Here is a 13,055-nt window from a genome sequence, read left to right as displayed (position 1 = left end):
GAGGTGCGTACAAGCTAACCCGAATACCAACGTTAATTAAAAAAAAAATGGACTTCCGTGTCCCTTTTAACACTGGTTCAAGTAATGAAACCTCATTGATTTCGTTGTGTGACAACATTGCATGCCAACAATCATTTCCAATCAAAATTTCTTGGTGCCAATCTTATTGCCAAAAAGAAATTTTGCAGCAGCAATCATTTACGTCAGATTATACATATATTCTGCGTTCTTGCCCTCTTTAAGATGTCTTATCTACATTTAAAAAAAATAAAAAAAAATCCCCAACACTCACAATTTAATTATCCTTTTTTTTTTGTCTTTCTGGTAACTCTACAATTGACTTGTGTAAAAGTTTACCTAATATCGTTTCAAAAGGAGATTAGGGACGACGACAGAGGAGACTCCACCAACCCATTTTACATCTCCAATCCTTGGAGAGGAAAAAACAACAACAAGAAGAAGAAATCACCATTTATTTACAGTTGCCGAAGACTGACTGATATTCTCATAGGTGAAATCTGTCCAGTATAGGCAATGAAACAGGCAGAGTGAAAATGAAAATTATATTCCCCACTTTATATATAGATGTTTGATTAAAATTAGAATTGTGAATGAGTTTTTTCAAAGAACAGTATATTATTTTTATTTATTATATATTGATTATTTCTACCACCGTCATTACCTCAGTCACTATTGTTGTCGCCACCATGGTGGTGGTGGTGGAGATATTTTTAAAAACATGTTGTTACAGTCGTTATTGTTGTTGTATCATCAATCTTTTACTATCCTCGTCACTTTTCTTTCACCGCTACTACCTCTACCGTGGAGGTGACGATAATTTTTTAAAACATATTATTGTTATTATTATAATATTATAATTATCAATTATCTAGTCCTCCACTGTCACCACCGTCGTTATAATAACTTTTATAATTTTTATTATTATCATCATGAATAATTTTCTAATTATTATTTATTTCCGTCTTAAAATCAAGGTATTAAAAATTTTAAATTTCATCTTAAAAACAAGGTTACTGTTCCAAACACAATATTGAAATTAAAATATCATTTCAATCCTTACATTCCCCTTCCAATTCCTCCATTTCTATCTCCAACCTTTGTTAAAAGTTATTGGTTCAGGAACTGCCATCTTACACGAGCCATTAACAGAAAAAATATTAATTTGATTTTTTTAATTTCATCCTTTCAAATTAGATTAATTAAAAATTAAATTTTATAATTTACTTTCTATGAGGTTATCATAACTCGGGTCGTAATTTGACATGTTAACTTGGGTTGACTCAATTCAATCCATGTGTTGTTATCTTAATATTGTTTCTAAAAAAATATTATCTTGAATTTTTTTAGTTAAATTATATTTTTGAGAGTAATCCAAGTTGCTTTTAGACTCGTAAAACCAACCTCCGCATGCGTGGATTAAATTTTTTTCCACCAAAAAAATATTAATAACATTTAAATATTTTCTTCCATTCAAGAAAAATCTGAACCTACCACAGTGAATTAACTATATATAATTTTTCTTTCTAGCTCCTAAACTGAGGCATCCCTTAATTCTAAACTAGACTTTAAATTTTGAGATCAGAAGCTATGGCTTCTGCACGAGAAATTAGTAGTAGCTTTAATGGGGGAAGGAATTTCCACAGTGGTCCGCCTTCTTTCGAAATTGGTACACTTGATCTAGCCATCTCATTCCCACCTAACTGGTAACTTTGTGGGTAGGCAGATGACTGCTGTTTTGAGTTTTTAGGAAAATATACCCTTCTGATTTTATTCGGTTGGACCACACAAGATTTTCTTGATTTTTTTTTTGTTGAATTGAGCTTTAGCCCTTTAACTTTATTTTTATTTATTTATCATAAACTGTTTTTATTGGTAAAAAAAATCCATCAATCGTTATTTCAAATATTCATGTATTCTTGGATAAAAATATATATATCAACAACCTCCACAAGAAGACTTTTCGAACACTTCCAAAAGAAACAATTGGAGGAGCTTCAAGGATAAAGTTGCCAGTTTGGTTTGTGTTGAATTTAGTATGATTCGTTTGCTTGCAAATGATTCTCTATTTTGATTTCACTCGATTAGAGTCGAGGGGAGAAGGTTAAAGAAGAAAGTCCTCTAACTCAATTTTTACTGGAAGTGATCACTGGCATTGGAGATTTTGGTGTAATATCCTACGGAGAGAAGGGGATAAAAATATAAGCATGTTGGATTTTAGATCCAGTTGTAATGGAGAGTTTGGCAGCGATGTATTCTTGTTTGTCGACTGTAGCGAGTGTCCATTAACAAACTGGTGGCCATGCTTGTCAACATTCAACAAATTCGAGGTCGTCTACATGTTAATTCATGGAGAAATTCCTATTGTTTGTTCATTTACAAACAGAAGGGAGTTAAAAGCTAAGAAAAGGGAAAGTGTTTCTCAAGATTAGGGGTATTGGCAGGAGATTAATAAATCTTCTAGAAAAGTGAAAAGTGAAAATTGAGGTAGGAATTTTTCTCCATGTCATGAAAAGTGGCATGCCAAAAGAACCTTTTGACACTTCCATGCATTTGGTGATGATATCAAGAGTCTTGAAGAATGCAATCAAATTGAGGTCTAAAGACTTGATGGGATGTGAGGGAAAGATCCATTACCGAAGAGGCCTAATCACAAACCATTGTTCAGGTCCAAGCCGAAGGATTGCTTGGATACACTATACTAGGGTCACAAAACAAAAGATAACCTTTAAGTCGCCTAAAACAGAGTGACTAAAACTGGCACTTGTTCTATACTAAACCAAACTCACAGTTTTCCTATGCCTCTCCGCCTGCTGTGCCAGTACGCAAGATTCACCAGTTTCTAGTCAGTTTCAGGTGAAAGGGAAGAGCTCGCTTCCCCCTGCTGTTCCCTCTTAGGTCCATCTGAGCCATGAGATTCATCACCCCCTCTGGAACTTTCATCCTTGGATAGGGTTGCACCAACTGGCATGGTCTGCTCAGAGTTGAAGCTACAGAACACGGTACCAGCTTTGGGACTTCCATTGTCAGATGTATTTACAGTCTCTGGCATTGCTTGCTTGGAGTTGTTATCAATCCGTTGTGGATCGTGAATCTTCAACTTGACAGTAGAATTTTCACCATCATCTTTTGAACTGCCGCCTGGCCCAGGTGTGTTTTTACCATCTTCTGAACCACTACCTGGCCCAGATGTGTCATGATCTGCAGGTTTGTCAACACGAATTGGTTCGTCATGGACAGCACCATATGCAGATTTGCCAGCAAATCTTCTAGCGGTGGTTTTGGAAATGCTGGCAGCTCTGCTCCTGGCATACCATCATACATTTCAGTCGGTAGCTGACCACATGAAAAACATAACAGACTTCATGAAAGCATGCAAGCCAACCTTTTTGAGGATGAAACAGCCTTCGATTTTTTTTTTGACTCTGACTTGGTTTCACTGTTCACTTTTTGCAGTCTGGTAACATATTGCAAAAGCAAAGCACAGATCAGACCATGCAACAAGGAATCAGAAAATACCTGTCTACTAACTATGGGAAAACCATGATATCAGTCTTATTTAAAGAACTAAAATGACAATCTCTGAACTTACATATCAGATGAAGTACCAGGTTTTGGAACATCAATCTCATGCCCCTGCAAACATTGTTAGCACAATTGCGAGACAGATAATTACTTCCCGGAAACAGTTCTAGAACATAAAAGAAGGGAAAATGTGGAGTATAGAATGAGGCAAAACACCCACTTGAACTGGAAAGATACCATCTTCAATGAATTCCCATCGCTGCTTTTTGAGATTAAGCTTCTCTTCATCCCCATCAGCATACAGGACCTGAACAAGAAGTCATCAACATACGTATTTTAGAGCTATGATATGAAGAAATGAAAATAGAAAAATTGATATTGATGTTTGGTGAGACGGTTCGGACTCTTATCATCCATAATGAACCAATTACTCCATCAGAATAATCTGGATCCATTGATCTTACAAGAAAAGCTCCAGCAAGCCTAATAAAAGGTGTCATTTCTGTCATAGACATAAGTACTCGTGATTTATCACAAACTTTGGCCCTGGGTATTGCCACAATTGCTACAGAAAAACCGAACTCCAAGTACAAGACAGGTTCAAAAAGATAATTCCTTCTCCTTCCTTTTTCTAGATAAGGAGGGATTACTCGGAGTCACCCACCTTGTGCTTCTTTTTGATGGGGTCGTAGGAATCAACAACTCCTTCATAGAACCTGCAGAACAAGAAAACAAGCACAGAAACTTCAGTATGGATGTTCTTTGGAAGGATCAATAATATAGGTGGTTTATAAGCTGAGCCCTAATTCAAATTTATGGGGCCAGAATCTCAGCCAAAGATATCTAGTGCATATCAAAATCCATGATCTACTTTCACTAAACATAAAAAGCCACAGGCAAGTCAAGCTCTTTCACAAATCGATGTTTTTTTCTTTCTTTTTTTTTCTGTGCTGAGCTGACAGCAGGTAATGGTTCAGCACCCACAGAAAGCATGTTCAAAAGCTCAAAAGACAGTAAACAAAAACATCAACTTTCTCTGTTAAAGAAAAATTTAGATACACCATATACAGTCAAAAAGGAAATTAAAGCATGTCATACATAGGTAGAGACATTGAAATCAAAGATCCTCTCTGGTAGAATATGACCACTGTCAAAATCCCTTTCAATCACCCTTAGTAAGATTATATAAAGATCAAGGATCAACATAAAAAGAACCACCTTGTCCACTTTATGACTGTAAATCGTTAGAATCCTGGTGCGAGACAGACATTAAATTGACAACATGATCTCTCTTCGGCCAACTTTTGAATAGTTATTTCCATACTATTATTCATGCAGTTATCAAACCTTGCATTATCATTTCAAGTCTAATTTTGAGACAAAAACAAACAAGATGATGATGACGAATAAAATTCTCTCAGCCCACTTTCAAAAGCCTATTCAAGGACCTTATACTCAGCATTAAATAACTCCAGTCTCCACTGTGAGCATAGAACTTGTAGAAGTCAATCTGAGACATCAGAGTACAAAAAGTCACAAGCTCAATAAGAATTGGTGATTGAAGACAAGCAAGCACAAGACAACCAGCAAGACATGACAGGAAAAGTGAGAGAAATTCTGGCCATCTAACAATTTTTTTTAAAAGAAAAAAAAAATTGAAACTAGAAGTCAGATATTCAACTCTTACCTCTTATCCATTGGCCACCAAACCTTTATTTTGTTACCAACCAATTGCTCACCAAGATCAGGAGTTCCAGAAAACTGAATTTTAGAATATAGCCATGTCAATAAATTGAAAAATGACAAAGATTACAGAAGATAATAAGGAGGCAAAAATATCTCTATCTAAAAGCCTGACATATAAGCATGCTTAAAAGGAAAACAGTTGAATCAAAAAACACAACATAAGCATGTGACATATCCCAAGATGTGTTGTTACAATTCAAGAGCTCCAGAACAAGCTTCAGCAGTGCTTTCTCACCCAAAAAAAAAAAATCTAGATCTCAAAGATAGTCTTCGATGAGTGTGAAATGAGTTTATTTGATGAATTTGAAATTCCAATTACATTGACAATTACGATATAAGTTTAAAGCATTTGTCTGGTTTATGCCCTATATCAGATGGAGGCTCACATCATCCCTGTAAACCACATGTATAAACCACCAATGTTAGACTTAGAAAGATTTACTAGCATTTATTCATAGTCAAGGCAAACAATTGGAGTGCTGATCCAAAATTAACATAGCAATTAGCAATTACATTAACATCAAATATAAATTTGACTATTAGTCCAATATTTTCACGATCATCGAAAAAGCAAAAGCAAGTTAAAATCTTGTCCGCAGCACAAACATTCTGATTGCTAAAGTACAACATTGTGCCTTCATGTATCTATGCTTTTTTTTCTTTCAGTTCTGATAGCCATTTCTATTTTCACGCATTAAACCAATAAGGCAAACCAATCAGAGATTTATCTCCCTTCACAATGGTTAAGCTGGCTTCCCAGTTGCAAATCAGTTTCTGAGATTGTGACATAAAGCATCTCATAGGACTTTTAAGTTGCAAAACATTGGGTGGAACAGCTAGATATTGCAGCACAGCTTTTTAAACTCAATTGATGAGAGTGCGTGCAATTGAACTGACTGAAAAACAGATTTCAACTCCTATACCCATCCCCGGGGAAAGAGATATATCAGGAGAAATGAAGAGCATATCATCAACCTGATACAGTGATACTCCTCTCTACACTCAAAATTAGGTAATTTGGCAAAGATCAAATTCTATAATTCAACTTTTTCAGCCTTTTTTTAGGGAACATTTTCAGCAATTTTATAGTGTGTGCAAAGTCCGAACAGAGAGAAACTAATGTATAGGAAAACCAGTTGAGGTAAATGTTACAAAGTGGAAAAATAAAAATGCAAAACATGGAAAAGAAAAGAAGGAAAGTCCCATTGACAAGCTACAAGTTAATAACAAGAAATAAGGAATCCATACCACTTCCTTCCTTGGAGTACGCTTCCTCTTGAGCTTTGGTTGTGGGGTTTCTTCCAGGTAACTTCCATCCATGTCTAATGATTTTATCTTCTGTACAATTGGCAAACATCAGGATAAAAGAAAAGCTTTATACACAACAGAGGTAAATGCTAGTTAGATCCTTATCCATTCAATACCTTATCTCTAAATGCTTCCCCAACATCCTCGTCTGAATTAACATCCAAAGACTTCTTTTTTGTGCCTGTTGGGACTGCAGTGCGGTGCTTATTAAATCTCCTTACTGCAATCACAACTGGCTGGTGGACAGGCTTTTCCTCTGGTTCACTGAGGACCACTGATTTCTTTGAAGATACTACACGTCCAGAAGACAGAGATATCTTCTTAGGAGTCTTTGAGGGAAGTTCATTTTTTCTTAAGCGTTTTTGTTTCTTTGCTTCTGAGTCACTTCTTTCTTTAGACTGCTTTCTCAAACTGGCATCATCGAATTCTGGAGCTTTCTCTTCGACCTGAGCACTCATGCTTTCACGCTTTGACAACAATGAAGGACTTGGATCAGCATCTTCACTCATACTGTTTCCCTTTTTCTTTGGCCGGCCTCTTTTAAAATGACTTCCAGCAGTTATGTCTTGTTGTGGGGTTAGGGAAGAAGACCTTGAGATTTGAACAGTTTTGGGGGTAAATCTTGTAGGTTTTGTCACTTTCACATGCATTAATGACAGAGCTACCTTCTTGGAATCTGGAGTTTCTGAGGGTAAATCATCGTTGCCCTTATCTTGAAGCTTTTCACGGAGAAGTTTGGTAGTTTTTCTTCCTGTTGAAAACCAAGGATCATAGCCTTCTTCTGGATTCATCAAAGAATTAGGTTTCCAGCCCCTTTTACTTGGAACAGCCTTTGGCTCCATTTCTAACATGACTTCAGGTTCTGCTTTGTCCTGTGCATTGGTGCTTTTAGAATGCTCAGTATGAGAGCAAGGCTCTAGCATTTTTGAAGCATTATCCTTTTTAACAGTCCCGGCATTTCTAATTGAAGCAGTTCCATTCCTTGCTATTGACTTTGGAATCACATCCTTACCTTCAAAAACTTCTTTACGACAAGCAGCATTTGGTGATGATCCCTTGGACATTAGACCAACAGAAAAATTAATATTAAAAAGGATACCTATTTAAGAATAAGAAAAAATCCAAAATTGCAGCAAAAGAGCGCTGGCCACAAATGCTACCTTTCAAGTCGCAACCACACTTCTATGAAGAATAATAAAAAGGTTATCTCATCTCTCTCTAAATAGCATATGCAACAGTCATGAGTTTATTTTCCTCTTTATTTTATTTTATTCATTTTGCATGAAAAGTATATTAGTCATAGATTGATAACTGAATGGTAACTAGTAGGGCAAAACATCTCATGTGGTTCCTCTACTTCTCAAATTTGATCAAGTCAACCATGTCCCTTAAATTGGACCAAATCAACTCCACTTCCAGTTAAGGATTTGAGATCCTCCACTTGATTACATCATAACATGTGGCATTTAGCTGGCCATTTAACTAGTAATGGAATTAGAGGAAGGGACTGACATCACCTTTACTTAGAAAAAAAAGGTTGATTTGATCTATTTTGAAGTAAAAGGTTTGATTTAACCAAATTAAGAAAGTAGGAGGCTGCGTGTGATTTGTAGCAAATCACTAGCAGTATAAGACAGTAAATGGGCTTCATCTCACATCAGAAAATTAAAAGGGTTTTGGATTCTACAAAGCAGATAAAAGGGAAACCAAAACTTATTCTTGAAAATGAAGTCAGAAATTATATTTAGCAAAAGAAGAGAACTCTGGATCAGTTTTCCATCTTAGGTAACAATTTTACAATTGCAAGACAAGATCACAAAAAACTCCACTCAAATCTCATTCAGTTATAGACAGGGATAAGAAACATACCAAAGGTTCCCCAGAATGATTGTTATAATCACATTCGAGTGTGTGAGACTCATCTTGGAATATAGAAGCAACTATTGGAGCATATTCATCCAAAGGTATGCCTGTAGACTGCACAGCTTCCTTGAGATAGGGCTTAATTTTAGCAGCACAATTAGTGATAACTCTTTCCCCAAGCTTCCATGCTATAGGAGAAAAACTCTGGAACAATAGTATTTCTAGAGTAAATCTAATCGAACCTATCAAGACCATGATGGAAAAGAGAAACATTTGATGAATGACACACCTGGTTTTGCTTTTTTACACTCACTAAAAGGAGAGTGAGAAGCTCCACTGAGATTTCTTCACTTTCATCAATGACCAGGGTCATAATTGTTTCCATGGCCAAGATTGCAATTTGTGGATGATTGGACCTTGAAGTTGAACAAGAAAAGCCATCAATTGTTGAAGAGAGACAAAAAAAAATCCAGGCATTTATGTGAAGGTAAACAGGAAAAGAAAAAAGAAAAGAAAAGCAGACAGAAAGCCCCAAGCTACCACTGCTTCGACAACAACAAAACAGCACCCAAGCTTCAATCCCAAACTAGTTGGGGTTGGCTATATGGATCCTTTTCCGATGATCATGTACTACCACTGCCTAAACAAAATGCTACCATATCTTTATTATGAAAACTAGAACAGAAACTATAAATACATAGCACAATGTATCCCTTGAAGTTATCAAGAAAATAGTTTCATATAAATTCTGACACTTTCCACCCTAGCAAGTCCCAAGCTATGTCCAATCTTCAAGTGGGTAGGATGCATAGCCACATACAAACAACTCTTGAGTTGCTTCTCATCCGTAATAATCCCTTCTGGGTCTCTTCAACTTCCAACAAGCACAACAACTTTCCTGATCTTCTTTTCTACAATGATTGACAGTAGACCTTTGCAATCTAAATTCCAAATTAGATTAAGAACAGTTTTCTAAAGGGAGCTATATTGAAATGCAGCATGAGTTTTAAATGCTAAAAAACTCCACCTGACACACACACACACAAAAAAAACCTTGTAACTTTGTACGAAACTTTTGAGAATTTCCATAATTTTGCAGAACCAAGAATACAATTGAAAAAAACTCCTGTCATGTTATTACCGTAAACTTCTGACAATGAAATTCCAATATAAGAATGAAAGAATTATTCAAACCCTGATTCACTTTAATTTTAGCAGCTCCAAAACTCTGTTTTTAGAAGTACAATGTTACACACTAAGAAAAATTAAAAGTTACAGAATCTAATGAGCTGAAATTACTCACCAAATTTGAATCCTTCTGAACACAAATTAGTTAAGGAACTCTACTATTGAAGGTAGCACTACAGCCTGTTTGGGGATTGTAAATGGGGGATAGAACAATACATGGAATAGGCAGTAATTTCTATATCTTTCAGAAAATGACATATAAACATGAGAAGATATGAAGCAAAAGCTAATGACAATGACAAGGCTCCTGAGTCCTACCTGATGAATTTCAGAAAGTATTGGAACATATCTAAAATTAGTTCATCCAACTCCAGGTCCAGCATCATCAAGCATGACCTCACCCTCGCTACATTCTCAAGAATTGAAACTGCCTTTGTATAACAATGGCCAGACTCATGGGATAATTTTTCAAAAGATGCTACAGTCAATTGAAAAATTTCCTGTTCATCATTCGAAAAGCAGACAGCATAAGAGCCCGAAAAGAAAAATGTAGGAGCATATAATGAAGAAATCTTATTCTGATCACCCGCACACATGAAAATTGATTTCAGCTGCTATAAGTACCTTCATTAGGTCATCATTGTAAGGAGCATCTGGTGCTGTTATTCTTGTAATCTCACTCATGCAAGATGCAACCGCAACCCTTACATCTTCGTCCAAGTGCCTCAAAATGGCACTAGAGATTAATGCCTTCATTGGTGGTAAAAGAGCATCTTGCATTGATCTTGATGGTGCTTGCTCCACATTTGTGAGCAAACGCTCCAGTTTCTACAAGACAAAATGAAACACAATAACAGATCGATCCATAAGCAATAAATAAAGTAACGAAAAAATATGACAACTCTAAAAAAGTGATATGAGCCATACAGAGGTCATCAAAGGACCAATAACCAAGAAAAAAAATGACAAAACAAAACAAAAACACCATTACAGGCTATAAAGCTCAAATTACATGAATGCCAGTAAGTTTCATGGAAAAGACCCACTGAAAAAAATTCCAAAATCTGTTAACACAAGCTGGACTTCATATAACTCATCACCAGACACACTTCATGCCAGATAGCAATGTCTTTGTAGGATAACCATTTTGATTTGAATAACTTAAATAAGATTTTTCCACCATTAGTGTCTCAGAAAAGGCAACACATACACATCATCTAGGGCAGAACTTGCTATCTTTTATTTACTAATAACTACAGCACAAGGAATACTACTTCCCGTTTGCAACGGTAAGTATATTTCACTCCCAGCTACTCCTATACTAGAAGAGGTAGAATCATCCAAAAAAAACTTGGGGTGAGGGGGAGGAAACTTAAGGAAAGATACTTAACGAAGAGGTGGCAAAGGACAATGGCCATGATTCAAGTATTATGGCTGAATATCCAAAGTTTTAATGTCATGATTGATATTTGCAACTCAAAACGTTTTCAATCTCGGTGAAGAGAAAAAATGGTAGAGATCATTTTTAGGCAAACAGAAAGCTGAAGTGGCTATTAACAATCAACTCGAATGCCCTTTTTTGGCAATTTAAAATTACAAACTTACAAGACTAATTAAAGAAAACTCATGTTGGCCAGCAATGGTCACGCAACCATATTTCCTCATGCAAGTTATAGACAAGTTTTTTAGTGTCCCAAGCAAAACCAAGAGTTCAATTCCAATGGTTATTTTCCAATCATACCAAAAGAATATGCAATCACCAGTGGCTGCAAAAATTATATGTGAGCAAACCGTGCCAGATGGAGCATTCAGAGGTAATGCCATGGCTCTGATAATACGATTTCACATGTACTGAAATATCAGAGAACAAGAATAAGATTGTCTAGTTGCAAGGTCTAGGAGAGATATAGGCATCGGAGACCCAAATGTTGTCAGTGGTTTCAGGTCCTGCTGGAACTGGATTGACCACAAGTTCATTGGCTGCTGACCCATCCTAAAATGCCATCAACCATGCCCTTTGGCAAGAGTATATGTATAGTCATTCTACAACATCATACCCCGCAATAATATTACAGATTAATGCAGTATTCCCTTATACTTTTTTATGAAGAAACAGAGTGAAAATGGAAGATTCCCCCAACACATTGATCAGGAAATGATTATCCACCATAAATTAATCACTCCCCAATCAACAATCCTAACAATAAACAGCAAAGTCAAGAGTTATCTTAATATTTATAGAGGACATATAAAGCTAAGTAGAAATCAGAGATGAAATCCAAAAAACGACCAAAATCCAACAATCATTAACCATACATTGATAGATTTCAAAATCAACACTCCAATTAACAGGCATCCAAACAAGAAAATCCCGGAAAAGAAAACTTAAACAGATACTAAAACCGAGTGAGTTTACACACGACTAGAAAGCAATCAGGAAGATGAAGACCATATAAGATGACAACAACAGCAACAGCAATTTTTTACAAAATTGCCAAACAAAAAATCATTAATCCGTGGCAGTCGTCACCAAAAATACGAAACATTTATATCCATGCACCAAATAATTAAGCCTATTCAACATTCTAATACAATATCAACAAACATAAAAAAAAAAATAGGCAAGCACACAGAGCAAACATATATAAATATATAAAGAGATGAAAAGGGTGATGAGACATTACATCGAGGGAGTCAAGAAGGTCATCAACAGATGATGGAGGGTTTAAGAGACTATTTCCAGCCTCTTTAAGCCGTTCTTCAAGCTCAGTCTCACTGTTAGGCATTTCAACACTCTCTTAAACACAGAAACCAAAAACACAAAATACTCTCACTTTCTCTGAAAATTCAGAGACTTTTCACCGAAACCCACATCACAGAGAAACAGTAGAGTAGTATTTACAAAACCCACAGATGAAAGAAATCAAACCCATTTGTTGACTGTTTCGTTTACAACTCTAAAGTCTAAACACAGTTGTCCATGCAAGCAGGGGTTACCAAAGAGGCAGTTTTTTCCTCTCGGATTCAACCCGTTAATTCACTGTGGTTAAAAAGAATGGGGTTTTGGGTTCTGGGGTTTCTCCATTTCTCTCTTTATTTTCCTGTTTTATTTTACTGTCCTTTTTTTCTTTCTTTCTTTTTAATGGTAGTGCAAGAAAAAGAATATTTATCTCAAGGATAAGTTTAAGTTTGATGGTTAAAAAAAGTTTAATTCTTTTTAATATTTTAAATTTAAATTATGAAATTAACACATTTTGCTTTATAGAATGCACTAGAAATCAAGAAAATACTTAAGTATATAATTGCTTTTGCATATTTTTCAATTTTAATTTGTAATCATTAACAAGTTTATTCTTCATATTTAAGGCTAAATGTTAGAATTACGGGTGTTAATTTTATTTTTTTAA

The 13,055-nt window shown here is 35.7% G+C and overlaps 1 protein-coding gene across 2 annotated transcripts; it reads right to left on the bottom strand.

The window, feature by feature from the left end:
- Positions 1–2,592: 2,592 nt before the first annotated feature.
- LOC7493222 (sister chromatid cohesion protein PDS5 homolog D) lies at positions 2,593–12,760 on the bottom strand. Of its 2 annotated transcripts, none has more exons than XM_024596359.2 (13): positions 12,333–12,760; positions 10,273–10,476; positions 9,967–10,148; positions 8,750–8,876; positions 8,467–8,664; positions 6,714–7,652; positions 6,538–6,624; positions 5,231–5,304; positions 4,208–4,259; positions 3,764–3,850; positions 3,611–3,654; positions 3,404–3,475; positions 2,593–3,323 (listed from the first exon to the last, which is right to left on the bottom strand). In XM_024596359.2, the coding sequence occupies exons 1-13, from the start codon at positions 12,432–12,434 to the stop codon at positions 2,861–2,863; spliced, it is 2,631 nt and encodes an 876-aa protein (XP_024452127.2). In that variant the 5' UTR covers positions 12,435–12,760; the 3' UTR covers positions 2,593–2,860. The 2 variants fall into 2 exon arrangements, with proteins under 2 accessions (XP_024452127.2, XP_024452126.2); XM_024596358.2 differs by having other exon boundaries at positions 6,538–6,627; positions 12,333–12,759.
- Between the last annotated feature and the right edge of the window lie 295 nt (positions 12,761–13,055).

The sequence above is a fragment of the Populus trichocarpa genome, chromosome 3 (genome assembly GCF_000002775.5).
Source record: "Populus trichocarpa isolate Nisqually-1 chromosome 3, P.trichocarpa_v4.1, whole genome shotgun sequence".
Classification (NCBI taxonomy): Eukaryota; Viridiplantae; Streptophyta; class Magnoliopsida; order Malpighiales; family Salicaceae; genus Populus; species Populus trichocarpa.
The sequence above is the reverse complement of the archived record's forward strand: the minus strand, read 5'-3'. Positions and strand labels throughout refer to the sequence as shown.